Source organism: Microdochium trichocladiopsis (assembly GCF_020744255.1).
Source record: "Microdochium trichocladiopsis strain MPI-CAGE-CH-0230 chromosome Unknown B0I36scaffold_5, whole genome shotgun sequence".
Classification (NCBI taxonomy): Eukaryota; Fungi; Ascomycota; class Sordariomycetes; order Xylariales; family Microdochiaceae; genus Microdochium; species Microdochium trichocladiopsis.
Genome location: NW_025763548.1, coordinates 3,365,311 through 3,389,520, shown reverse-complemented (window position 1 = coordinate 3,389,520; position 24,210 = coordinate 3,365,311). Strand labels below are relative to the sequence as shown.

The window sequence follows — 24,210 nt, the reverse complement described above, 5'->3', positions numbered from 1 at the left end:
ATGTGTCTCGAGCATGAGGCGGACAGTCGCGGCAGTCAAGGCCAATTTGTGGCAGGAGAATTCAAACCTATTGAATGAGCAACACGGCTCTGTCGCTAGAGTGATTGACCCTCGTGGCTGCCACATTCTGTCTGGGCGGGCCTGAGCGAACTCGGGGTTGCCGGGAGCCCAAGACATCATGCAGGAGAGTAACCCTTTCCACGAAACATGTGAGACATCTCGGGCTGATATGCGCGCTCCCGCCCAGAGCAACGGCCACTTCCGCGACGGAAGGGAGTGGCGATATTGCTAGACCTGCCTTACCCCATGCAGGCAGGGCACCCGACAAGTCTCGGTATAAGTTGGAATTGAATCGAGGGAAGGGCCCTTTCGTAGCGCGGAGCGGGAGGTCGAGTAATGATGACATGGAGTGGCGGTAACAACCATTTTCGCCGTGGCCTGTCAGCACGGCCGAGAAGGAAAGAAGCATAAAGCAAAGTTGGTCCTAGCCTTACCATTTTTGTCTCATCGCCCTAGGACCCTCTTGATGGCAGAGCCTTGTCCCGCTGCGAATGCGTCCTTGGGCTGCAAAGCCATATGCTGCCATACCGCTACGAAAACGTCCCGTGTTCAATTGCCAGACGAGCCATTGGCCGTTGGGGCAAGGTTCCAGCAGGAGCGCGCCATACTTTGATCGACTGCCAGAAAACCATGTGAGCCGACGGTCCAACGCTGCAAGGACACAAAGCCTGAAATGCCAGCATGTCGCTGTTCTGCCGACGGCAAGCGAATGTGCACTGGACGTGATCGCGCTTTGGAGGATCGCAATAGGAATCGCGCCGTACCAGTCAATCATCCATGATGACGATCGCCGACTTGTCCGAGCGCAGTCAGTGCGACGAGAAGGATGCGCAAATTGCAAGCAGGAACGGCACCGGCTTCTGGGGCCCGGCTCCGGAATCCGGCCGAAAACCTGGACAGACGAGCACTGGCTAATAAGAAAGTTGCAGAGTCCACTGGCTCCACTGACAGAGTGAACAGAATCGAACCTGCCACGGGAGTCGACATGAAGTTGCTGTTCCCAATGCCGTGAAGCCGACTTTTGAAGGGAATGGTCGAAGGCTTCGTGCAATCCTTACCCGGCGCTGGGTTCAAGAAGTCGAGGCGCAATGCCAAAAACAGGCTTCCTGGTTTATAGAGTGTACCCCATTCGCTGGATAATATCAGGGCTGAGCAAGCTGCACCGGGGGCCAGCTTTCCGCGCCTTACTGCACCCTTCTGATGGACGCCGCTTTCACGACTTCAAAGGCTGACTGGAATCAGCCTTGCCTTGATTCATCCTCTTGAAAAATGTCAGCAGCTGGCCTGTTTGGATTAGCCTCTCGATTCTGCTCAAATGCAGGTGAAGGCTAGAGCCGTCTTCCAGAAATAGCTCCTGCGTAAGCCGCATAGCTAGTGCATGGTGCGAATGGAAAACACGACTTGCCTCGCGTGAGGAGGGCGCCACGTTGACCGACACCAGCACCGACACAGCCTCTGCTGCATTAGAGCTGAGTGCGCCACTTCCAGCCCTAGCGGGCTCTGGGACACAGCTATTACTTGGAGCATGTTGTCGGACTTCACAGCACGGGTGCCACTCTTCTGATACGCTGCACGAACGCGACATGAAGTGTCCTGGAATTCGGGGTTGGCATCTGCACGAGGCCTCCGCCAGCCTTCCTAGACATCTGAAAGTCTGGGGTACGCGTCTGTCTGTTGCACTGTCGGATTCGCCACGACCAAGCCTCGAGGCACTGTCAAGGCCGATGGGGTGGATTGGGTGTCCCACAAGGCAGTGTTCGCCAAGAAAGCTTGCGCGGCAAGAGCTTTAAATCAAGGAAACAGTTCGCGTGCTGCCACGTATGACAGGCAGCTGCAGCACGAGGCACTTGAGCCAACTGATGCTTCCTCCGCGTGACGAGTATGCATTGCGAAGACAGTCCTTCAAAGGCAGAGCAAGGCCGAATGCCAAGACATGCGCAACGTCTTCTAGGTGCGTGGCCCCCGTTGCTGCCGTTCTTGATTCTAATTACTCAAGCTCTCAGTAATACTTCGTAAGATGAAGCGCAATTGCCGGCCCTGAGCAGGAGCTACAGCGGCGACGAGCATGGAGGCTAGCTCGAGGGGGAAGAACTGGAGGTCGGCCGGGCCTCTGTGGCGACGAATAGACTTCTTGCGACCCCTGCCTGGGGAGATTACGCGTAACGACAAAGGCGCTCAAGCTTTGGCCTAACGTTAGCTGACAGAAAGCCGTAACCCATTCTATCCGAGTTGCCAATCTTGGGGCAGGCGAGCACCACCGCACCACCAGGACGCCATTCGCCCACATGGGCGGCAACAGCGGACGATTGGCAGCAAGGGGACGACCAATGCGGCTGCGCAGAGGGTGCCAAGGCGGGACATTCCCAAGCAGGCCTGGCAGTGCGGGGGCTGCGTCATTGCCGGACAGGGGCTTGCGCCATGTCACTTTCCACAGCTGAGCTTCTGCTGGCGGGCTCGGCGGTCGTGAATGTCAGCCAACCGGCAGTCTCGAGCAGTGATTTGGCCAGGTGCCTGCGGGTTTTCCTGTCGATCACGGAGCAGCGAAGTGATCCTCCAGGCGTTGGAAGAAGTGCTCCAGCAGATCGACCCGGCCGTGTCTCGTCGGGGCATATCGACTGTTCCATGACTTGCAAAGTTTACAGGAGACGGCGTAGTCCGCAGGCATGGGAGGAGGATGGAAACTCTCCGGCGGTCGCTGGAATGTACATGACGGGGCCCGAAAAAGTCTAAGTGGCCACGCGAAGCAAGAGGCGTGGATTAGAGTTGGCCAAGCAGCAAGGTCGAGAAGGTTGAGCACGAGCAGGCTCATGTGCAAGGGACGTGCGGGCGTCAATGATGCGCACACCAATGATGTGTTCCTAGGGCCGGAACACGATTCAGCGAAGGTGACGGCGATTGTGAAGGGAGTCGACTCGATGGGAATACTGTACGGTGTAGGGAGTCGAGGCATGACAAGGGCCGGGGCCTGATGGGATTGGTTCGCCCTTTACGCTGGAAAGCCGTCTCGACGGAGGCTCTAAAAGCCTGGCCGTTTGCTGGATGACTGACGCTGCTGGTGCTCTGTCGTATATTCGTCCCAGTGATGGCGCGGTGCGTGGACAGTCGCAATCCCCACCTCGGGCGTACTGTAAGCATAAGCGTGCGTAAGGACGCGAAACGGACCGGGGTGCGTGTGGTGCAACGATGGTGGTGTGGAGAGGCGGGCCCCCTTGCACGCACCCACCCGCTGGCTCGATCGGAGCTGGGTCGTTGTGCCGGGGGGGAGGCGAGGGCATCGTCAGGACTGCTGATGAAGCTGTTGAGCAGAGGAGGGCCGGAGGAGGACTAGCGCGGCTAGTTCAGGGGCGCAAGGACGCACCCGCGCGCTGGCTCTGGGTGTGGGCGCAGGACCAGCTAGCTGGGCGCTAGGCAGAGGTCGCAGATTGAGGTGGGCAGGCACGCACAGCCCCCTCGGCTGGCCACGCCACTGCCTCAAGCTGGAGCTGTCCATCCACAGAGCAGGTGCTGCTGTGGTGGCGATGGGGCTTTGCGACAGTGGCGTCCGGTACCTGCACACCACCACCCGCCCACTTACTGGGACCTGGGCAGGCACGCAAGCCTGCTGCCCAGCCAGCTACGCCCGCCTAGGCCTGCCTCAGGTCGTCGACGGCCCCGTGCGCCCAGCACAGGCACCTCGAGCTCTCAGCCCTGGGGATCGCGCTGCGTCGTTCCAAGGTTTCCCAACGAGCGAGCTTGCTTGGCCTGGCCAGGCAGCGAGGCCCCAGATAAATACTTCGCCCATGCCCGGGCCTGCCCACCGTTATCCTGCCTCCTGCTGCTTCTCTCTCCATCTTCCCTTTTGCTCTAATATCATCGGTGTCTCTATATAATATCGGCTGCAACCAGTCCACACTCGTTCTTTGCCCAACACCAAACAACAAACAACAACAACAACCCAACCACCACCTTGAAAATGTTCACCAAGGCTTTCGTCGCTGCCACCCTGGCCGCCGCCGTCTCGGCCAGCATCCCCGACCTCAAGGCCCGCCAGGACCTCGGCAGCTTCGGCCCCGAGTGCCAGTCGGCCATTGCCCAGGTCCTGCCTCTGTACAACCAGCTGCCTACTCCTCCCACCGCCCTCATCACGGCCATCCCCACCGATCCCTGCGCCACCCCTACCCTGACTGGCGCCGCCTCGTCCGAGTACGCCGCCTACACTGGCTCCGTCCTCTCGTGGTACTCGGCCAACTCGCAGGTCCTCCTGTCGGCCCTCGGCGCCTGCACCCAGCTCGCCTCGTACGCTGCCTCGGTCCCCATCTGCACTGGAGGCGGTGCCGCTCCCACCGGCGCTCCCAGCGTTCCCGCTACGCAGTCGGCTCCCTACCCGACCACCAGCGGCTCCGTCTCGCACGCTGCCTCGACTCCCGCCGGCACCGCCGGCACCGGTGCTTCCACCACCACCACCCCTAAGCCCTCTGGCTCGAGCTCGGCCAACCCCATCCCCACTGGTGGTGCCGTTGCCCAGCAGGGCGGTGTTGTCGTCGCTGCCGTTGCTGCCGGCGCTGCCGTCCTCGGTGCCCTCGCTCTCTAAGCGGCCTGCAAAGGCTGGGAACCCAACATGGGCTATTCTCTCGTGGAAAGGAAGGAGTAGAATCTGGCAGGCGTGCTGCGGCCATGTCTGGATGTCGGCTTAGACGGGATGGAGAGCTCGGTACCTTTTTGGATTCTGGAAAAGACCTGCAGGGTCATAATAATACTAGTTTGTCAATATGTAGCATGGAATAAATAACATGTCGACCAAGACTTTGCGAGGCCCATGTCTCCCTGCCCCGTGCGTGATTGTCAAATGTTTTCCCGCTGCGTTTCTTTTTTTTGGTTTGTTTTGTTTTCGCCACGGGAGGACCAGTGCCGTGCTGTTGTTTCCCGCGCGCTCTGCAATGTCGCACAATGCGCACAGCAGTCCGTAAATCAGCACGTCCCTCTGGCTGGCCTGTCGCACACAATTTCTGTTGGTCCCGGGGCAGTGGGTTTCCCCGGATTGTCGGCGAGGCTGCGGCAGGCATGCCAACGATCACGATCGTGTAGCCAGGTTCTCGTTCCATGAAAAGCGGGGACACTGTGCAGGTTGCAGCCCTGGGACCTGCAGCACCTCCGGCTTGGCATCGGCCCTGGCGGTGGGTCCACCTCAGGCGCAACCTTGTCGACCTTTTTCTTCTTGCTGCTTCACTTCACAAATACAGCCCAACCTTGGGAGCCAAGACAGGGTGGTCAAGGCCGACACTCGTCCCAAGCTGCCACGCCCGGCTATGAGAAAACAGGCCAATGGTCCTAAAGAAATGTAACCGCTCTGCAAAGTGGTGCTAGGCATTGCGCGCATTGTTACACGCGCAGCAGCAGCTCCTCTCTATCTGCAGATTGACTTCTGACTATCTACTAGCTGCGCCGGTCCAAGAACACACACACACCAAGCCCTCGGTGCACTAGCGCTTATGGGGAAACCACGTTTCTTGTCTCATTCCGGTGCCATTGCACGTTTGCTTGGGAATGTGTCCAGGCGGCCGATGAATAGATACTCTACGATCATTAACGTGACCACGCACGCATCTGCGCACGTTCTGATGACAGCCTCTTCCTTGCCATTGCGGTCCAGACAGGGGTGGAGCTGACGGGCTGCGATACCGGCGTAAGCGGCGGCGGGCTCACCACGACGGGGCCGCCCGCCGCTGCTCATGTCGGTGGGCTTTTGCGCCGGGTCCAAAGGGCAAACGACAACCAGAATCGTCAGCTCTGTCATAGATGAAGCCGCAAGAAAACGTCAAGTAAAGCAACGGGCAAGGTCTTTCAAAAACAACCGCCGCATTCTTGCATAACGCATCCCACATCTGAAGAGGCGAGGACACTCGGCCCCCATGCCCTGAGAAGTGTATATAATCCCAACCGCACGATTCGACTCACCATGGCACTTCCAAGCAGTGCCATCCCGGCGGTCCTCGTCCCACAGTCAACAATGACACCGCCGCCAGCGGGGAAGTCCTCGCTGCCCGGAGCCGGGCCGCCACCACAGCAACACCAAGCCCCCACTGCTCCGGCCCCGGCGCTGTCGACAACAGCGGGTCATCACGACAGTAACGGCAACGACGGCAGCAGCAACGACAACATCACCGTCTCGATGGCCACGCCCGCCGATGCGGACGACCCAGCCCTCGTGCAGACCCTCACGGACATTGTCAACGCCGTGTACGTCGAGACCGAGAGCGAGATCTGGGGCTCGGGCTTCCAGCGCACCACGACCGACGAGGTGGCCCGGCTGATCCGCGCGGGGGAGGTCGCCGTCGCACACACAGCCCCGCGGCACTGCCGCCGCCAGAGTGCCCACTGCGGAGGAGGAGGAGGGGGCGGAATCGACATAGAGAAAGAGAGGGGAGGCAAGCAGGAGATACCAAAGGAAGTCGCCGCCGCCGGCGTCGTGGGCTGCGTGCACATCGAGCGGCTCTCTCCCACGCGCGCAGAGTTCGGCATCCTCGCCGTCGACCCGTCCCTCCGGGGCGGCGGCGTGGGGCGCAAGCTCGCCCTGTTCGCCGAGGAGTACGCGCGGAGCGTCTTGTTCGGTGGTAGTGGCAGCAACAGCAACAGCAGCAGCAGCAGCAGTAGCGGCGGTAGTGACGGTAGCGGCGACGGCGGCGACAGCGATGGTAGTAGTAGTACTGCCCCCTCTGCTGCTGCTCCTGCAACGGACAGCAGGGGAACAATGCAGCTGCTCCTCCTCGTCCCCTCGGCCAACCCGGACCACGACTTCAAGAGGCGCCTGAGGCAGTGGTATGAGCGCATGGGCTACGTCGAAGCCGTGGCCAAGAAGGGGGATCTCGCGGACGGGTATCCGGCCCTGGCGCCGCTGCTCGCCGGCCCGGCTGTCTTGCATTGTTTTGAGAAGGACCTTTTCTGACTGGCTTTTCTTTTTTTATGAAGTAATTTCAACCAAAGGAAGCACACAGAGCTGTAGGGTCGCATGACACGGGGACGTAAAGAGAGACATAGATTAGACGCTCGTCCAGCATTGCTTTCAGGGCTGCGTGCGAGGAAATAGATAGGTGGTGATATAGGCGGCTTGCTATGACATGATACCGTAGAAATACTGTCTACATTTATACCATGTGTGCCGGCACGCCTATTATCAGAGGAAACACTTGCGCAATAGTGATCAGGCTCGGTTGGGACCTCTGCCAAGAACAAACCAAACCATCTGGTACCACTAATGCTATACATACATGTTCTGCGTGGACGAGCACTACTCGTCGCTGTCACAACAAGACAGCGCCTCGAACCGACTACACCTTCCCGTCAAGTAATCAAACCTGTCCGCCCGAGCGCGGCTACCAGGGCTACCATCCTCCTTGTCCTCCGACCGCAAAAAGTCCTGCACAGCCCATGACACCCTCTCCGCGCCTGTCCGCGCCCCAATCAAGTTGCCGCCGCCGGGCCCGAGCTGCAGCGCCGCCAGCCGGCCGGTGATGTACAGCGGCACGTCATCTCGCCAGGCCATGTCCTCTGTGATGCAGGGGAGGCCACCGCAGCTCGCGATGGGGTAGTCCCTGCGCAGGGTCTGTAGGCAGGGCACGCCGTCCAGGGTGCATGAGACTCCTGTTGCGAGATAGATATGATCGATAGGTGGGAGGTCTCTCGTTATCTGGTCCTGAGAGGCGCTCTCTGACTGGATTCCAGCCGGGGATGACGAGGGCAGCGACGATGATGAAGAAGCAGTTGACACTGACACCTTCCACGCCCCGTTCGCTGCGTCGCAAGTCTTCTCCGCGATGGTTGTATACAGCAAGAGCTCGACCTTGCCCTTGGCAATGTGCTTGTCCAGGATCTTCTTGTACGGCGGGGTGATGCTGCCGCCGTTGCGTGCAGCGAGGATCTTGCCCCAGCGCTCTTCGTGGTCGTCCGCGGTCCAGAACGCCGCCTGCTCAAAGTTGCGGAACTTGCCGACCCATTCAAGGCCGACATCAAAGGGCTTCACCTTGAGCGGACCACGCATCAAGAGATACACTTTGCCCACGCCGCGCCGGACAGCAAGATCTGACAGCTGTGCGGACGTGAGACCGCCCCCGACGATGACGATGCTTGTGGGCTTCTTACTGTTGATCTTGGCACGGACTCTGGGGCACGGCATCTCCTTGATCTGCATGGCGTGCGTGATGGCGGCGGCCGCGTCGGACACTGCAGGTTTCGGAAGTGACGGTGGATTTCCACCCAGAGCCAGGACGGCTGTCTTGGCATAGTACGTGGCCTTGTTGGTCTTGATGGTAAACAGCTTGATGTTCTCCGACAGCTCCCCGACATAGTCGTAGGAGACGTCGAGCACTGTCTCGTTACGGATCATGTTTGAGCGCAGGCTGTATCGATCAACGAGGCACCCACAGTGGGATGCGAACAGCGGCGTCGACGGCACGAAGTAGTCTTGGCGATCTCGCTCGTCGACAGTAGGCTCATTCTTTGGCCTAGCCACCTGTAAGCACGACCGACGAGAAAACTGCTTGGAGAAGACAACTCACTGTCTGCCAGACTTGATCCTCTTCTTGCGCTGGTACTTGCTGACCTCCTTGCCCACACAACCACGGATCTCTGTCAGCTCGCGCTCGCGCTCGTGGCTGTAGGTGTAGCCAAGCAGCCCATCGCGCTCCGCGGGATCAATGTGGAAGAACATTGGGCTGCGCAGGTGCGAGATGTCAAAGGTCTTGAAGAGCCTGTCCCACTTGGCCATCCAGCGGTCGGCCGTGGCATCAAGCACCAAGAAGTCGGGCTGCTTGAAGCCGTGGTTGGCTCGGCGCGTCTCGTTGCCATTCCGGTAGTTCTTGACGCTGGCCTGGTGCCGGTTCTTGCGAATCCAGTGGTATCGCTGGTGCTCCTCGTCGGTGAAGTTGGCGGCGGGCATGCCCTCACACAGCCGTGCTGCCACTGCCAGGCCACAAGGGCCGGCACCGACGATGATCACGGCGCGAACATCCGCAGTCGCACTGTCGCCTTGAGCCATGACAATTGAAGATACAAGAGAGTCTGGTGGGCGTGAATTTGCATCTTCGAGGCCAGCTGCTGAGACATCGTCGTCGACGGGATAGGGGTGGCTATGACGCTGAGGGGACCTTGAGGGCCAGGGACCGGGCACCCTGATGGGCACTTGGAAAACGGATCGTCATTGCCCTTGGAGGACCTTAGGTGCAGTAGACAGGAAGTGGTAGCCTCTGGCAGACTGACTGCTGCTGTCGATGCTCTGATTCATGACTGTGCTATGCCCTCACACAGCTATCGGAACTTGCAAGGTTGGTTGGAAAGCCTCAAGCTGGGGAAGGTTGAGGAATTCATCCCGGCCAGCCTTGAGCTTCAAATTGTTTGCACCAGAAACATTATTCAAAATGAGCCGCAACATGATGGGCGACGGCGGCTTCATCGCCCTGGAACGAGTTGCAGACAGGACAGGTGACATTTGCAGACACGACATCGTGTTGGCGCAGTGGTTCCGAGCCCGACCCATCATCTGCAGAGCGTGCCGCCGCGGCCTTCTTGCCTTTGCCCCTGGGCCGTGCAGGCACAATGTACGCACTCAGGTCGGTCTGCTCAGGCGGCGCCTCGAGGGCGTCGTCGTCCTCGCGGACGTCGCGATACTTGGGCCCCCGTCGGCGAGTCTGCTGCTGGATCTGGAGGTCGCGTGCCAGGATCGCCGCTGCCTGGTCGTCGCCCGCGGCCGCGGCCGCAGCCACAGCCTGGGCGGCTACGGGATCCGCAAGGCTCTGGACACGACCGATGCGGCCATCGACAAGGCGGACCTTGATGCCGCGGTGGTGATCGCCCCGAGTGAGGACGTCTCGCACGGTGCCTGAGACCTGACGACCAGTGCGCTGGTCGGCCTTGAGGACAATGTTGACGCACGCCCCCGGTACCACCTGGGCGGTGCTGGGCACGGCACCGCTGGGAGACATGCCGTCGATGGCAGCGGCTGGACCAGGAGGGTGGAACGGGCTCTCGGGAGTGGCCTCTCTGTCTGGCCTTGTTTGTGGTGTTGTCTGTAGTGGGTGTGCTGTTTGCGGCTGGAGGAGGTGGTGGTGGTCTGCTGCAAGAGCGCGTGCTCGCCCAATACGGCAGTGGCTTGCAGTAGTGTTTGGGGCGGTCCCAAGCAAGTGGAAGGCCCCACTGCGGCGTGCCGTGTGCACAGGGCTGCCAGTGCCTGGTGCTCCAGACTCACCACCCTCACCTCTACCACCCCATACCCTTATTTACACTTTCAGCAACAACTCCAGTCGCCCGCAGCCTCCGGTGCCCCTTCCAGGTCTTCTCAATGATCTGCATCCATCCCACATTGGCACGGTTGCAACGGAGCAGAACTGCATTCGATCCCTGCGTCGAGTGCTAGCAAAGTAACGGCTGGGCACAGCAACTTGTACACAGACCACACACGGCTGTGACACCAAATGACATCTTTGCACTCCTCCATGACCCAAGCTATAGGGGCTTGCCGTCGTCCCTTTTCTGACTGAGGTTTTACCCCGGCCTCTTGAACTTCACTGTCTTCTCGATGCCTGCTGTATCATAAGTAGTGTGACAAAAAGAAAAAAAGAAAAGACCACTGCTAGACCGACAAGAGCTCTACTTGGACACAGGGGCGTCTCGTCGAGACACTCACGAGGACCGACCCACCAGGCACTTGGCATAAGAAGACTACCGCTGGACGACAGAAGCCAGTAGGAAGTCCAACTCAATGACGTCCACACGGACTGCTTCCTGCTCGCTGCCGCCAGAACCCCCGGTCTTGTCCTCCCGAGGCCACGTCAGCTTATTTCAGAATGTCAACGCCCCGGGCTGGCTGGCAACTTGCCATGTCTGCCGTCGTTCCACAAGAAGTAGTCGCACATGGACGGGAGAGTCATCATCATCATCACGTGGGGGATTCTTCATGTGCAGAGGGCACCGATAAACGTCCATGGGGCCGGGAAATTGGCCCAGCAGTACCACGGACCAGGACCAGCCGCCCTGCACCCGCCCAGTAGCTTCCATGGCCACCACATGGGCGTGCGTCTTCTCGAACACGAGCTGATCTGGTCTATACTGGCTGATGCAGAGATGTAGATCGTGACGCCAAAGTGGCGGCACTCCTTCCCACAGGAGTGCTCAGTGATCAACTTGCTGGTGAATGTGGCCCAGACTATTATTGAGACGAGCATTGGTTGTGGCTGCGACTAATAAACAAATGCTCCCTTCTCCATCGGTCCTGAAGTGCTTCCTTCGGAGCCAGGAGAGCTGGGAACTTCTCGCTCATCTGTGACCAGCCAGGGCAAACCACTCACTCGTACTCACCGGTATGGCCATGATAGCTGCCCCCTGTCCAGCCCATCAAGCCACCCTGCCAGCCGCATTTGTGCGGTGGAAACACGATAATCCTCGTCGCCTATCCTACTGGGTCTCCGATGCGATGGACCCCTGGGCGTACCATGGACGATCACCCGCACAACCCCCGGTCTGCGATACACATCACAAAAAAATGTTGATGAAACAAGCACCCAGGAATCCGGAGACGCCCGCCTTGACAGATCCAAGCATCCATTGCCCTTGTGCTCTCGAGCAACTCCAAAAAGGCTCTCTGTGCAATCTGCCCCAGTTGCAGCGAATACCCCCTTTCGTGCGCCGTTACAGCTGCCGCCCGAGGCACAGGGACAGCAGAATCCCCGGCTCCCCGACGCGGCCAGCGACAGCCAACAGGACTCGCCTATCGAGCCATCAAATCTCCAGCCCCCCTGGCCTGGCCAGCCCGTTCGGGCGCTCCTTGGCGTGCTGATCTCGGCAGGCCACCGACGGAGAACCCTTGCCGCACATGGCCTCGCCTTCGCTGCTACCCGAGCCACCCGCCGGTGTCGTCGCATTGGCAAGCTTCGGTCTTGCTGAATCGGGCCATCCGCACGCATGAACTATCTATTGCCGACGACCACCAGCGTAACAATGACCCTCCCCCCCTTCGGTTCTTTCCGGCGTTGCTGTCCTCTCGTGTCTGGCAGACTTTCCCAGTGCCAGCCATCGTCTCCGGAAATAGCTGAAAAGTAGTCAGTGGTACCCTCCAGGTCATTGATCTTCGTCTTCCCTCTCGCCACGTATCGTGTACTTTCAAGTCGTTCCAAACAGGAACAAGCATCACTCAGGCAACATGTTCACAACTGTTGATCGTTATCCACGTCCCCCCTACGACCTGGAGATCCAGCCGGCTGTCACCGCAGCCACCTGCAATGGTCCTCAGCAAACCCATATCGAGGTCATTCGCAGTGAGGCTCTCCACCGCGTCCACACAGACACCTTACTCGTTCGCAACAGCCCAAACATCGCCGTCGAGGACAAGGTCATCCCAGGTCCGCGCGGTGACCTGCCCATAACGATCATCCGCCCCCTCACCACTCAGTCTTCTGGGCGGCCCGGCATCCTCTTTATCCACGGTGGTGCCGTGATCCGGTGCAACCGATACTCGGGGCTCGACAGCAGCATCGAGTGGGCACGTCAGTTCGATGCGATCACTGTCAGCGTCGAATATGGTCTGGCCCCAGAGAATCCCGGCAAGGGTCCGGTAACCGATTGCTTCGCAGCTCTGCGGTGGTTCGCCGAGAATGCCGAATCTCTCGGCGTGGACCCCGGTCGGCTCATGATATATGGCATCTCGGCCGGCGGTGGTCTAGCTGCCGCCACCGCACTCATGTCTCGAGACCAGGACGGCCCGGCTCTAAGGGCACTCTTTCTGGAATGTCCCATGCTGGATGACCGCAACCAGACTGTCTCGTGCCAGCAGTTCGCCACGGGTCCCATGTACAATTCGACCTTCAACAAGTTCGCCTGGAGCTGTCTGCTTGGGGACCGTGCCGGCTCGGACGATGTATCATACTACGAGGCTCCCGGTCGAGCTGAGGATCTCGCTGGGCTCCCACCGACGTTCGTGGACGTGGCCTCTGCCGATCCCTTCCGCGATGAGGTTGTCGGGTTCGCCTCGAAGTTGTGGAAGGGAGGAGTCGCAGCCGAACTTCATGTTTGGCCTGGGGGGCCCCATGGCTATGACCGTATCGTGCCGAATGCTGCCATTTCGGTGCTCGCCAGGAGGGCCCGGTGGGCGTGGATTGCTCGCACTTTATAGCTGGTTCATTTTTGTCCGGCGTCCTGCTTTTCGGTTCAGCGTGTTGTATCAGCGAAGTATTTATGGTAAACAGCGGCGTTGCTCTCTTCCCTTCCTTATTTCTTTTAGCAGAAAACGAGCCTAAACATCTGGAAGTACCGTTGTCATTGCCATTGGCCAGGTTTCTCATCTTTGGAGAAGCAGGAGACTCTAGAGTCGTCTGACAAGGAGATTAGAGGTTTCATTTCAGAGCCAGTGTGCGTCGTTGCGTCGGAATCTAACTAAATATAAAGGACTTCATTGTTATTAGTCATTCCCTTCAACGTTTACGATGAGTTGCAGCCTGTTGGTTGCAATCCGGTCTCCACTGAAGGCCCCGGCCCCGGCTTCGGCTTCGGACTTGACCTGAACGACGTGTAGGCAACAAAACTCTACAGTGTGACGGCTTGGGCGATATGTACTTCCGGCACTCATAATCCGGCTGTGGATGATTCATTCTGGGTCACGAGACGTCCACGGGGTGCCTTCGTGAGTGAATTTGCGGACACCTTTGCAACCCCCGGACTTTGACTCGTAAGCCGAAATACCCCGCTTGCATATTCCGCGCAATAACGAACTCACCTTGTAGCACAACCAAAGAGCAACGACAAGCTTATGGGTGTTGTTGTATTACGAGGTTGGATAGAGCGTCCTTGAGCACGACGACGCGGCCCCCAGCAAATTACAGAAAACATGGCGTCTCTGGTTGGGGTTGAGATGCCGCTGCCGCCCCCCAGCAGCCAGCGTCGGCGCCGGCGCAGCAGCCTCAACAAGGACAGCCACTGCGTCTGCTGCCGGCGACCCTTGCGGATTTGGAGACGTGCACACGCCTCGAGCTCGAGGCGATGCTAGCGACGTCGCAATTGGCGCGGGTGCTGCACCCGGACGGCATCACGGACGCGGTGGTGGCCGAGCAGACGGCTGCAAAGGCCAAGAAGTTTGGGATTCCCGAGGTGGAGTACATCAAGGGCGTCCTGCCTCCGCAGGCCGGGGATAACGATGGCGACAACGGCGGCGACAATGGGGCGGTCATGGTCGGGTACCTGAGAATGTATACCTGGGCCACTGACGAAGCCGCGCGGATACAGCCGCCTTATGGCAGTGCTGTGGACGACGACAAGACGATTTCTCATGGGGCTGAGAAGGAGAGTGCCTCTGCGCCTCGACCAGACAGCGATGCCACGAACGCTGCTCCTGCTTCTTCCGATGATGCAACGGGGTTGCAGAAGATAAAGATCCAGGAACGGGCCGTGCATGACGGACTGCGAGAGAGGCACGTTTCTGGCAAAAAGGCCGTGTGTAAGTGCAACTGCCAGCCCAGCCACCGCATCTTGGGAGCCTTCTTCTGCTGACAAAGAATGGGCTTTGCAACAAAAAAGACGTGTCCGCGCTCATGGTCCGGCCCGAGTACCACGGCAAGGGCGGTTATGGCCGACAGCTGCTAACCCACGCGCTCGACAGGGCGCGAGATCTGGGACTGCTGGTGTTCCTGATCGCGCAGCCGACGGCGCTGGGGTTCTACCAGCGCATGGGGCTCCGTGTCTTGGAGACTGCTGTGGTAGATTTTGGGGAGTCGAGTGGGCTGGGTGAGCATCGGCCCTCGCTGATGTGCTTTGATGCTGGATCTGGATCAAGGTGAAGAGTTGACGAACCACTGAGAAGAAAAAGAAGCACGGCCCATTGGGCAGAGACTCAGGTGTGTGTTGAGGCCGCGTGGGTCCTTGTCGATGCCAATTCTATCATTGTTGTCCCAGCTTGCCGCATTGGCTTGTGCATGAATTCAAAGATTTGCTGCATGTCGCTGGATTCAAAGAGGGAGAATCGTCACGATGCATCATGTGCAGTCTATCAGGGAAAGAGGGAAGGAAGGAAGCACTTCGGCGGGGCTCCCGAGGCGAGGCGACGGCGGCGGCAGCGACGACGGAGCCGGGCCAAGGACCGGGGCGCTCCTTCCCCCCTGTAAGAACGGCCGGGCGGACCCCTGGATCCGCCTGTCACTGATTCCCGCCAGGCTGGCACCACCCACCGTGTATGGCCGTTGCTCGGCCTGGCAAATCCCCAAAACCTCCACGCTAGGAGCATCACCACAACGACCAGGCCGGGTCCTTCTCTTCCCACATCCACTTCCGCCATTCTCGACGCCTTACCAGCTGCCCGCACGGCAGCGCCGCCCGCCATTGATCGCCTGCACCCATCGCATCTCGATCTCCCGTGCCTGGCGACTCTTTTCGACACTTGCGTTGGCGGCATGCACCTCGACCAGCTCGCGAAACTCGCGTAGACCATCGCCCGTACACAACACCTTGGGCACCCAACCATCGGCGCATCGCCCCTTGCGCAACTGCCGCGTGCCATACGGCGCAACGCCAGCCGACCTATCCTCCTCGAGCACCGCGCCTGCGCTACACAAACTCCTCAAGATGGGCCCCTCGCCGGTGTCAACCGCCCTCTGCAGCGCGCTGCTGCTTGCCACGGCACGGCTCGCCTCGGCCTCGTCCGAGAACGGAAAGGAGGCGCTGCTGCCCTCGTACCACTACGGCGCGCCCATCCCCATTGAGTGCATGAACCGGAGCATGTTAGTTTACCCCCATCATCATCCTCTCCGTCTCGAGAATCGGCCAGGGAGCGAATACTGGTTGGAGTACAATTTGGGCCGGAATAAACACTAACCAGTGAGAACAACCCCAACAGAGAAACGGGCGAACACATCTCGGACGAGAACGAGCAGATCCAATGGATCCCCTTCCCTGAATGCTCCGAGTCGGGCAGGTCCCTCGAGTTTCACTACGGCGTCGAGACGGAGCTCAACTGCACCATCCCCATGATCGACGACCCCTTTTTCCACCTGCTCGAGTTCTACGTGCACAACGACGCCCCCCTAGCCTGCCGCCTGCCCTCGCGGCCGGCCGCGCAGGTCGAGATCGTGGGCGAGTCCCCGCCCGAGCAGGAGTATATCCCGCTCGTCTTTGCGCTCGCGGGCACCCTGCAGAAGTCGCACCTGCACATCAGCACGCACCTCAACGTGCTCCTCCACTCGGTGCCAAAGCACCACCTGCACCACCATGACTCGGGCGTCCTCGACTCGGGCGCCGCCTACAGCACCAGCCCGCTCAGCCACATGGCCGGCACTGCCTCGAAGCGCCTCGTCATCGGTGATCCCCTCCCGCTGCAGTTCAGCGTCCGCTGGTTCCCCACCCCCGCCCTGCCCAAGACTGAGGGCACCGTCGAGTGGCAAGGGATGGGCGGGCATGTCTATGCCAGCACCATATTCTACGCCCTCGTCAGCTTCACCGCTGGCACGCTCGCGTCTGCCGTGTACTTCTTCGGTGTGATCCTGCCAAAGAGGCTGCGCGGCCGGGGAATGGGAGGAGCCACGCCGCTGGGCTACGGGGTGAACGGGGTTGGCAACGGCTGGGGGATATCAAAGAGGATAGACTGATGGCGGGGGAGGAGATGGCGAAAGGGGGAGATACCCCCCGGTTACGGTGTGCGAAATATGTGTCGAAAAGGGAAACGAAAATGTGTAATGGCGGAGGCCTGGGCCCGGCCCGGGGGACAATACGTGTACAACTTACGACGCGACGATAATTTGAAAAGAAAAACTGCTTGGAGTTCTGGCTCTTGTCTAGTTGAATATACAGGGGATGTGGAGGACCACGAGGATTCAATGTTCGAACGTGAAATCGTCTCACGCATGGGGATGCTGCCTGACGATATGCTAGCGTGTGTATGTATGGCGTGTGATGAAGACAGTTCGAAGCGTCTATACCGTCTGGCACTTGCGTCCTCTACATAGCCAGATTTCCCGAAATCTTGTATCAATACGCAGAGGCAAGGCTGGTGCACTGACAACCATGTCGCGGCCTCTAGAATCCAAAACATACTGGCAAACTCGATGCCCTTCTCACGCCTGTACAACGTTCAATGCTTGCCAGGCGTGTCTAGCAGCTTTTCATCCAACGAAAGTGAGGGCCCCGAACAGCACCCTCCTGGTCTTTCCTCGGTTCAATGATCGCCCGGGCTCACCGCGCTGAATGAGATCAGATGGGCTGCAGGGCACTACTGCAGCTTCTTTGCGATATGACCAGCCGAGGAAGGGCTGACGCGGTTGAGAAGCCGGGCGTACATGTCGACACTGAGGAGTGTGGCTGTCATGTTTTCAAGGGGACCGAGGTCAGCACGTCTATTTTCTCCTCTCGATTTCCAAGAAGCGTATGCAGCTCGGACGAACCAGCCACCAAGGACTTACCAACAGCGAGATAGCTCCCGTACAGGGCCGTGAGCAACATGACGCGCTGCTCGCTCGTGACGAGCGCGGCATCCCAGTGGTACGCCTCGAACATGCAGCACGCGGTGGTCAGGACCGTCTCGATGCCGTACACCAGCAGGACCAGCTCGGCGGCGCCGTCGAGCTGCTTGCCGCCGAGCCTGCGCACGGCCCAGACGGAGACGGGGAAGTGGAACACGAGCTCGAGGAGGGTGAAGAAGGTGAAGAAGGCCGGGGCCACGGCGGGCGGGGCCGCGAAGAACTGGTCCGCATAGGTGGCGAGGTACCAGGCGCGCAGGTCGTGGAGGAAGTGCAGGGGCGCCGAGGCCGGGACCCAGAGTGAGTGCGGGTAGAGGGGGACCAGGTCGACGCCTGGGTTTGTCGTGGGAAGAGCCCAAGTGTTAGTTGAAGTTGGGATGCAACTGGCGAGAAGGACGGGGGAGGGGGAGAAACCACGTACAGAGCATGACGGGGATGTGGATGGCAAAGTAGACGAGGTAGACCTTGTCAAGCCATGATGAGGTGGGCGGTGTTGTCGTTGAGGAGGGCGCCATTGTGTGATGCGGCGCAGAGGAGCGGGCTCTACAGCTCAGTCTTTGCACGAGGCGATGCGAGATTGAGCGTGTTGCGATCGTCAAGTAGACGGCTGAGCTGTGAAGTGAGTGAGACGCGCCAGTTGTGAGATTTGGGGAAAAGAACAGAGAGGGAGAGGACCCCTGAGCGTGCCTGCCAAGAATCCGGGGTTTCCGTGGTGGGGCCGCTGCTGTGGCCTTGCAGTATTGCACAGGGCATTCCCCAATACAACAAACAACGGCTGATCCCTCCGTTGGCTCTCTAGTAGCCGCATACATGTGGAGGCTTACATCCACGGGACATTTCGTGTTTATCCCACTAAGGACCGAATTGTCACAATGGAAAAGTCGAGTAAGGATGCCATGAATCAATACGCGTAAATAGACAGGCAGAATTCCATAACCAGTCACGGTCATGATGCCGGGCCAAAAAATTATATCGGAGCCAATGGATCCATTTCAGTAAGTAATCTTTTCGAGCTTGCTTCGTACAACACAAGATGAGGGCTTTTTGCACTTGCTTTGAGCGTTTCAAACGTCGCGCAGGCTCTCAGTGCCCCGTCCGATGCCCGCCTCGTCCGAGATCATGCCAGACTGCCGCGCCGCCTTCATCTCCTCCCTCAGGCCAGCCTGTTCCTGCTTCTTCCTGCAGAACGAAAACGGAATTTGGGGTCAGCACAGCCTCTTTTCACACACACACACACGACCGACTTCAACGGCTCCCTTACCTGTCCAAGTCACTAGCAAAGTCCGGCTCCTTGGGCCCAGCGCCGGGCTTCCGCTCCACAGCGTCCGCGACGTCGCCCTCTCCCGGAGCACGCATCTGCTCGCCCTCGAGCTCGCGGTGGCGCCCGACGTCCTCCTCAGACCGGCCCTTCGTCTCCTCTCCCCGGACGCGCGCGCCCCGCTCGCCGAACCCGAGGCTCGAGGGCACTGCGTCCTCCGTGCTCGAGTGCTGCTTCGTGCCCGGCTTGCGGTCCTCGGTGAGGAAGTCGTCGCGCCGGTGCTGCTGCTGGAAATCGTCCTTTTGCGCTGCCCGGCGCTGCTCGCCTGGGTTTGTCTCGGCCGGGTTGCCCTCGGTCTCGTAGGCCGTGCGCTGCGAGGGCTGAGATGGTCCGGAAGGGTCCATGGCTATGGTTTTGTCTTTCGGGGTTGGGACAAGGTGTTGGTGATGAAGTTGGTTTCCCCGAATGTCGAGATTTAGTATGATGATGTCTTTGGACAAGTGGGAAAAGTCAATTGCAGTGCTGCATGCAAGAGGAGGAATTGTTCCGGAGGAGACAGGACCCGATGTCGGCTCAAACGTCACCAGACATGTCCATGACGTAGCGTGCCCCTCTAGACTGCACTGCTAGCTTCGACACAACGACAATCACCACTTTTTATTTTTGACACTCTGACATGTGGCCCCCCCGCGCCAGCCAGCTGTGTGTGTCGATTTCGGTGTTGTCCGGTCCGTGTCCCAAAGCAGACCCAGAGCATTGCGTTGTGCTTTCTCAAAACTTGATGCTAGTTTTGATGTACAAACTTGGGCCAATTGCCACGTTCGGCGTGCTGGCACCGATGCCACGGTCGTGTCGAATTGCGCTTTTGGCCAGACTTCGTGAAACACGCCTCTGTGGTTGTATACCGCATAGATCCATTGGCTGGTGCACCACAATGTGTCCTAGAAATGGTGAAAGCCACAGTGGTATGATCCATGTTTGAACGCATTCGGTCAAAAGTAAAGATATCAATGTCGTTTAAGTCTTCGATAACGGGTTCTAGATCTCGCAGCTATAATAACAAAATGGAGTACTACTAATTCACTGCGCTGTAGTGCATAGAACAACGAAATACCTCTATGTGCTTGCGCATGTTAAATATGACATTGGGCGGCTTATCTCTTGCGTACATATATACACCCACACAGATATATAAAGCTCAGGTAAAAGGCTACATTCTTTGCCACGATCCTAAAAGATGTCTCAGCGCTTGATCAAAAGAAGAACCTTAACTCTTCACCAAAAAAGAAAAAGAAGGGGGCTTGTAGTTACGGGGCAGCCAGTCAGAATGGTTATCACCTTGATGTACTATCCAATGGTACCACCAAAAAGTCTCACGTAGGAACTTGTTGCTTTCGTGACCTAACGAGGATGTTAAGAATATGTCTGTACGGACATTAAAGTTACGGTTTTAGATACTTTGGTTGGCATTTTAATGGATAGTATCGGCTGAAGCTAAAATATAGAATAGGGCATCTAAATCAATTCCATCGTCGGTGCTTGGAAGCGTGGCAGTAGTGTCGAAGTGGTTCGGCAGGTCAAAGTGGTGACTATGTAAGGTAGGATGATGTTGGTTGGGAAAGCTTTGCAGAGTCCAGAAGCGACGATTGCGCGCGGTAGAGTTGTTGCCAGCTCATTCGCACTATAGTAGGTCGTGAGTATCTGCCTGGCATCAAAAAGCACGTTCAAAGAGTAGCTTTAATTCACGCAAAGGAGATAGCCCTGATATCTTAACCCTTTAAACACATCATTTCCTTTCAATCAAACATCGAATCCGGATCACGCCACCCCATCGTCTCTAAAGAGCACAGAAAACCAGTATCAAAACCACCAAGTATGAACTCCTCCTCCTCCTCCGCCAAAGAAAAGAAATCGAAAGAGGAAAGTCCGACAGAGGTGGATGGGACACTCACTTTGATACTCAACCCTCGCCTGATCCACCACACCCACATCAAATTCCGGATCAGGTAAAGGCGCCCCGACTTCTTTAACTCATTCAAGAGTCCCAAAGCTTCTTCAGCGTCCAGAACTCTGATAGTACCATTGCGCGGTTTCTCCGGGGGTAGATCTACATTTGGGCAGGAAGTTGAACCTTGGAAAGTATCGAGAAATGCCCGCATGCCTGCAAACATGTTGGAATGCTCTCTTTGATATACCTGAGGAGGAGCGTCGTGGGTGTCTCCTGGGACTCGTTTGGGCTGCAACGGTTTGTTGTCCTTGGTGACCATGTGCGGATCGGCATCCACCGAGGCTGCAACAGCAGCAGAAGGAGCAGCACGAAGAATTGAATATCGTGCGGAAGGCGGGGGCCCCAATCTTGCTCGTCTAAGCCCTGTTTCCCGAGGAACCTCGAGAGAAACAACTATCGTCCAGGCCCCCGGCTCAAGCAAGTCGGGACAAGACAAGAGACACTGCGGACCGACCATGCTGGTCTTTCCCCTACGGCGGTCTTCAGCCTCGGGCATAATGGGGACGAACAAGTTCTCGATGCTCCAAATCACGCTGGGCGACGGCGGGGTGTAGTAGTAGTTGTAGTCGCAGTTGTCGTGATGGCGACGATCAAAGGTTATGGAAATAAAGCGCTGGAGGCCTTTGACGATGCCCATGGCGTGCAGGGGCGCGTCGTAGAGGGGGAGGTGTGTGTAGTAATGCTCCTGTCCCTCAAGTTGATATTTGACGAGCACGTGTCGGACGGGGAAGATCTCCACGGGAAGTCTAGGGAGGAAGAGTAGTTGTCTGTGCATTGGGATGGCAAGGAGCCCGGAGAGTAGCAGACGGGGCGACTTCAGGAGTCGCCAAGCATGGTCTGATGTCCGCGCAGAGCCGAGAAGGAGTTGAAGGAAGCGTATGCTGGCGTTGTTGTCGGGTCTCCCCGGTCCTTCGAGTATACGGAGGTGGCTGAGATTTCCCGCCTTTGTGGCTGGAGCAGACAGGATCACCTCGAGGAATTGTTCGGGTGTGGTGTGTAGAGTACCGAAACAGATTGAGAGCGTCATGGCATTTTCCAGTTCTGTTCTTGCCAGGGCGAGCTGCAGCTCCTCCATGGAGATATCATATGAGGCCCAGTCCAGCTCCGGCTCTCCGCGATATGCAAGATAGAGGAGCTGGCCTGATGCTGAAGAAGGCCCTAGAGAATGCGGAGATGCTCGCATTCGTGCGAGAAGTCTTGCTTGAAAGTCGGGCAGCTGTTGTATTGTGGCGAAAGTGTCGGTGTGGAAGTGTCCCATGCTTGACACGTTGGCCAGGAGGCTGTCTATCGCCATGTCCTTCAGATTTCTGGGCGTGTAGTTTATGGGCTGAACGGTCAGTGAATCAACAGGATCACTGTTCGTTCCGTCGTCCTCTTGCTCAAGGCTCCAGATGGCTGATTCAGATTCTCATCAGTTCGAAAGTCTCTACGTGCGAAGGACCAAAGCCCCCTTTTCTTTCCTCTTTTCTCTTCTCCTCCTTCCTTTTTGTTCGGGGTCAGGGGAAGGGCGGCTGGGTTCAGACAACAACGTACCCTTAGTAACAGAGGCGTCGATCAAAGGGATCTCGTCCAGCCAGTCAATAACGAGCTCTACAGACCGTGGCCAACTCTGCCGATGAAGCTTATCGAGATATCCCCTCCCAGACAGCGGCACCCGCACATCTGCCGTTTGTTTCCCGAGCATTGCCCGCGACTTATTCACCGGCGGCTCGTCTTCCACGGGGTCCCAGCCAGACTCCGAGCTGTCATCGACCCATCCCATCCAAAAGGCGCGGAAGGCATAGATCCCATATCTCGGCCGACCGCACTCGGTAATATCAAACACTACAAGTCCCTGCACGAGGTTGTGATGGCTGTTTCCCGCCCCGAGAGGCCAAGAGCGCAGCCGATACTGCTCTCCGTCCTCCGGGTCGAAGCGGAGAGCCGACAGGAGGCACCTCGATGTGCAGGGGAATTCCAGCCCGCCCTCGGGCACGGGGCGGAGGAAGTCCGCTGCAGTATCATCGTCGGGAGGGTCGAGTGTTAGGGGCGATGGTACTTGCACTCTCTCATACGGAGGATGTTTGGCGCGGGAGTAGAAGCGAGTGGCAATGGCTACTTCGGCCTGCAGAGTGGACGTATTGGACGCAGATGCGAGGGACTGGAGCACCCGCTGGCATGCTCGCAGTAGGCCGGCCTGCTGGATGCTGATCAGATCGCCCGTTTTTGGATAGCTCTGGAAAATGGCCATGGGCAGGTACTCGCCGTTGGGACCGGCCCTCGCTACCGCGTAGAAGAGGAAGGCGATTGGAGCCTCGCTGTGAACGCTGCGGTAGGTCAATTCTGTCCCTCGAGGCATGGTTGGTGCTAGCTGGTTCGGTGTAGCAGCTGCAATGTAGATATAGGAAGGCGTTGGGGGACAACTTGGAAGTGGAGGTGGGGGGATGTGGAGGAAACGAGGAAGGCGACAGAGGGGAGCCTTTGCCTTTTTATCCCTCCAGGGCTGGTTGTTGGTCGTCAGGATCACGATCACCTCATGCTCCACCACATCCCTACCTGTCACTTTCATTCCTACAAAGCCGCAAGCGCGACGAAGAGAACCGTGGAAGTATTCGCTGGGTGCATGCCAAGAGATAACAGCAATGCAATCCGGAGATTCCTTCGATGCTCCCAAAGGCCTTTCGCGCGCGGACAAAGTCTACATAATATATATGTGACGGACCGCACCTAAGCGGAGGACTGGGGTAGTCCAGAGGACCTGGCTGAGCAAACGAAGCTCTCCCGGAGCATATAAACGGGGGACTGGCGGTCGACCGCGCCATTCAGAACTTTCCTTTGCTCTCTAGGTAGCTATACATGCGTAGGTAGCCCGCTGTATCACCCAATTCAAGTTCTGCGAGGACCTGATCCCCATTGGCACGCCACAGTAATATACAAGAATCAGGGCCATTTTCGACTAGTTTACTTGGTGCTCCAGTCACAAATAAATGAAAAATCATGTACCCATGAGCACAATTGATGAGTTAACGGGTGATCAACCCGAGACGTCGAACGAACCACTCTGAGTGAACTATTGCCTAAAGGAGAAGGGGGGAGAAGAGGGACTCTCAATGGCGTTAACAAGAAGATGAACAGAATAGAAGCAGAAGAAAAGAGTAGCAGGTTCATCACACCCTCCTAGGCTGTTAGAAAGGAAACCAGTCCTGCCTACTTCTCTGGAACAAACAAGTCGCTCCCATGGTCTGCCACGCGAAAACCTCACAGTTCCTGTTGGACCCATTCTTCGCATAATAGGTCTTATACTCGACCCCGGCGTATATTAGGGCTCACGGAGAAAAACCACCAGCATTGCAACTGAACATACTTCCCCTGTATGTAGTAACGGTGGAACTAGAACATCGCGGGTGTCAAAGAAACCGATTCTCCTTGGCCCTGCTAGCCTTCTC

The 24,210-nt window shown here is 58.0% G+C and overlaps 12 protein-coding genes across 12 annotated transcripts; 6 read left to right on the top strand and 6 right to left on the bottom strand.

Annotated features, from left to right (window-relative positions):
* The first annotated feature begins 366 nt into the window (after positions 1-366).
* Positions 367-1,244, top strand: B0I36DRAFT_125499 (uncharacterized protein). Its single transcript, XM_046148110.1, has one exon. It carries the CDS (start codon positions 552-554, stop codon positions 1,014-1,016), a length of 465 nt encoding a protein of 154 aa, XP_046013346.1. The 5' UTR covers positions 367-551; the 3' UTR covers positions 1,017-1,244.
* A 1,322-nt stretch (positions 1,245-2,566) lies between these two features.
* B0I36DRAFT_324393 (uncharacterized protein) lies at positions 2,567-2,888 on the bottom strand. The gene has a single exon (XM_046154097.1). The coding sequence runs from the start codon at positions 2,867-2,869 to the stop codon at positions 2,591-2,593; it is 279 nt and encodes a 92-aa protein (XP_046013345.1). The 5' UTR covers positions 2,870-2,888; the 3' UTR covers positions 2,567-2,590.
* A 920-nt stretch (positions 2,889-3,808) lies between these two features.
* Positions 3,809-4,842, top strand: B0I36DRAFT_324392 (uncharacterized protein). The gene has a single exon (XM_046154096.1). The coding sequence runs from the start codon at positions 4,013-4,015 to the stop codon at positions 4,628-4,630; it is 618 nt and encodes a 205-aa protein (XP_046013344.1). The 5' UTR covers positions 3,809-4,012; the 3' UTR covers positions 4,631-4,842.
* A 1,008-nt stretch (positions 4,843-5,850) lies between these two features.
* B0I36DRAFT_125468 (uncharacterized protein) lies at positions 5,851-7,153 on the top strand. The gene has a single exon (XM_046148109.1). The coding sequence runs from the start codon at positions 5,996-5,998 to the stop codon at positions 6,980-6,982; it is 987 nt and encodes a 328-aa protein (XP_046013343.1). The 5' UTR covers positions 5,851-5,995; the 3' UTR covers positions 6,983-7,153.
* On the bottom strand, positions 7,154-9,192 carry B0I36DRAFT_125467 (FAD binding domain-containing protein). Its single transcript, XM_046148108.1, has 2 exons — positions 8,592-9,192; positions 7,154-8,537 (listed from the first exon to the last, which is right to left on the bottom strand). The coding sequence occupies exons 1-2, from the start codon at positions 9,068-9,070 to the stop codon at positions 7,325-7,327; spliced, it is 1,692 nt and encodes a 563-aa protein (XP_046013342.1). The 5' UTR covers positions 9,071-9,192; the 3' UTR covers positions 7,154-7,324.
* Positions 9,193-9,440: 248 nt separating this feature from the next.
* On the bottom strand, positions 9,441-10,013 carry B0I36DRAFT_363321 (uncharacterized protein; the record flags this gene model as incomplete). The annotated part of the gene is made up of 1 exon (XM_046158788.1): positions 9,441-10,013. One exon carries the CDS (start codon positions 10,011-10,013, stop codon positions 9,441-9,443), a length of 573 nt encoding a protein of 190 aa, XP_046013341.1.
* An 894-nt stretch (positions 10,014-10,907) lies between these two features.
* B0I36DRAFT_422666 (Alpha/Beta hydrolase protein) lies at positions 10,908-13,508 on the top strand (the record flags this gene model as incomplete). Its single annotated transcript, XM_046162214.1, has 2 exons — positions 10,908-10,919; positions 12,332-13,508. The coding sequence occupies 2 exons, from the start codon at positions 10,908-10,910 to the stop codon at positions 13,193-13,195; spliced, it is 876 nt and encodes a 291-aa protein (XP_046013340.1). The 3' UTR covers positions 13,196-13,508.
* Position 13,509: 1 nt separating this feature from the next.
* B0I36DRAFT_324388 (uncharacterized protein) lies at positions 13,510-15,026 on the top strand. The gene is made up of 3 exons (XM_046154095.1): positions 13,510-13,924; positions 13,951-14,512; positions 14,593-15,026. The coding sequence occupies exons 1-3, from the start codon at positions 13,907-13,909 to the stop codon at positions 14,850-14,852; spliced, it is 840 nt and encodes a 279-aa protein (XP_046013339.1). The 5' UTR covers positions 13,510-13,906; the 3' UTR covers positions 14,853-15,026.
* Positions 15,027-15,295: 269 nt separating this feature from the next.
* On the top strand, positions 15,296-16,800 carry B0I36DRAFT_268752 (uncharacterized protein). The gene is made up of 2 exons (XM_046151251.1): positions 15,296-15,788; positions 15,905-16,800. Exons 1-2 carry the CDS (start codon positions 15,634-15,636, stop codon positions 16,650-16,652), a joined length of 903 nt encoding a protein of 300 aa, XP_046013338.1. The 5' UTR covers positions 15,296-15,633; the 3' UTR covers positions 16,653-16,800.
* B0I36DRAFT_384384 (transmembrane protein 6/97) lies at positions 16,801-18,143 on the bottom strand. Its single transcript, XM_046160998.1, has 3 exons — positions 17,941-18,143; positions 17,463-17,852; positions 16,801-17,361 (listed from the first exon to the last, which is right to left on the bottom strand). The coding sequence occupies exons 1-3, from the start codon at positions 18,032-18,034 to the stop codon at positions 17,273-17,275; spliced, it is 573 nt and encodes a 190-aa protein (XP_046013337.1). The 5' UTR covers positions 18,035-18,143; the 3' UTR covers positions 16,801-17,272.
* Positions 18,144-18,463: 320 nt separating this feature from the next.
* B0I36DRAFT_324381 (uncharacterized protein) lies at positions 18,464-19,372 on the bottom strand. Its single transcript, XM_046154094.1, has 2 exons — positions 18,781-19,372; positions 18,464-18,698 (listed from the first exon to the last, which is right to left on the bottom strand). Exons 1-2 carry the CDS (start codon positions 19,179-19,181, stop codon positions 18,584-18,586), a joined length of 516 nt encoding a protein of 171 aa, XP_046013336.1. The 5' UTR covers positions 19,182-19,372; the 3' UTR covers positions 18,464-18,583.
* A 1,440-nt stretch (positions 19,373-20,812) lies between these two features.
* Positions 20,813-23,123, bottom strand: B0I36DRAFT_363316 (uncharacterized protein; the record flags this gene model as incomplete). Its single annotated transcript, XM_046158787.1, has 4 exons — positions 20,813-20,884; positions 20,973-21,067; positions 21,260-22,180; positions 22,319-23,123. The coding sequence occupies 4 exons, from the start codon at positions 23,121-23,123 to the stop codon at positions 20,813-20,815; spliced, it is 1,893 nt and encodes a 630-aa protein (XP_046013335.1).
* Positions 23,124-24,210: the final 1,087 nt, after the last annotated feature.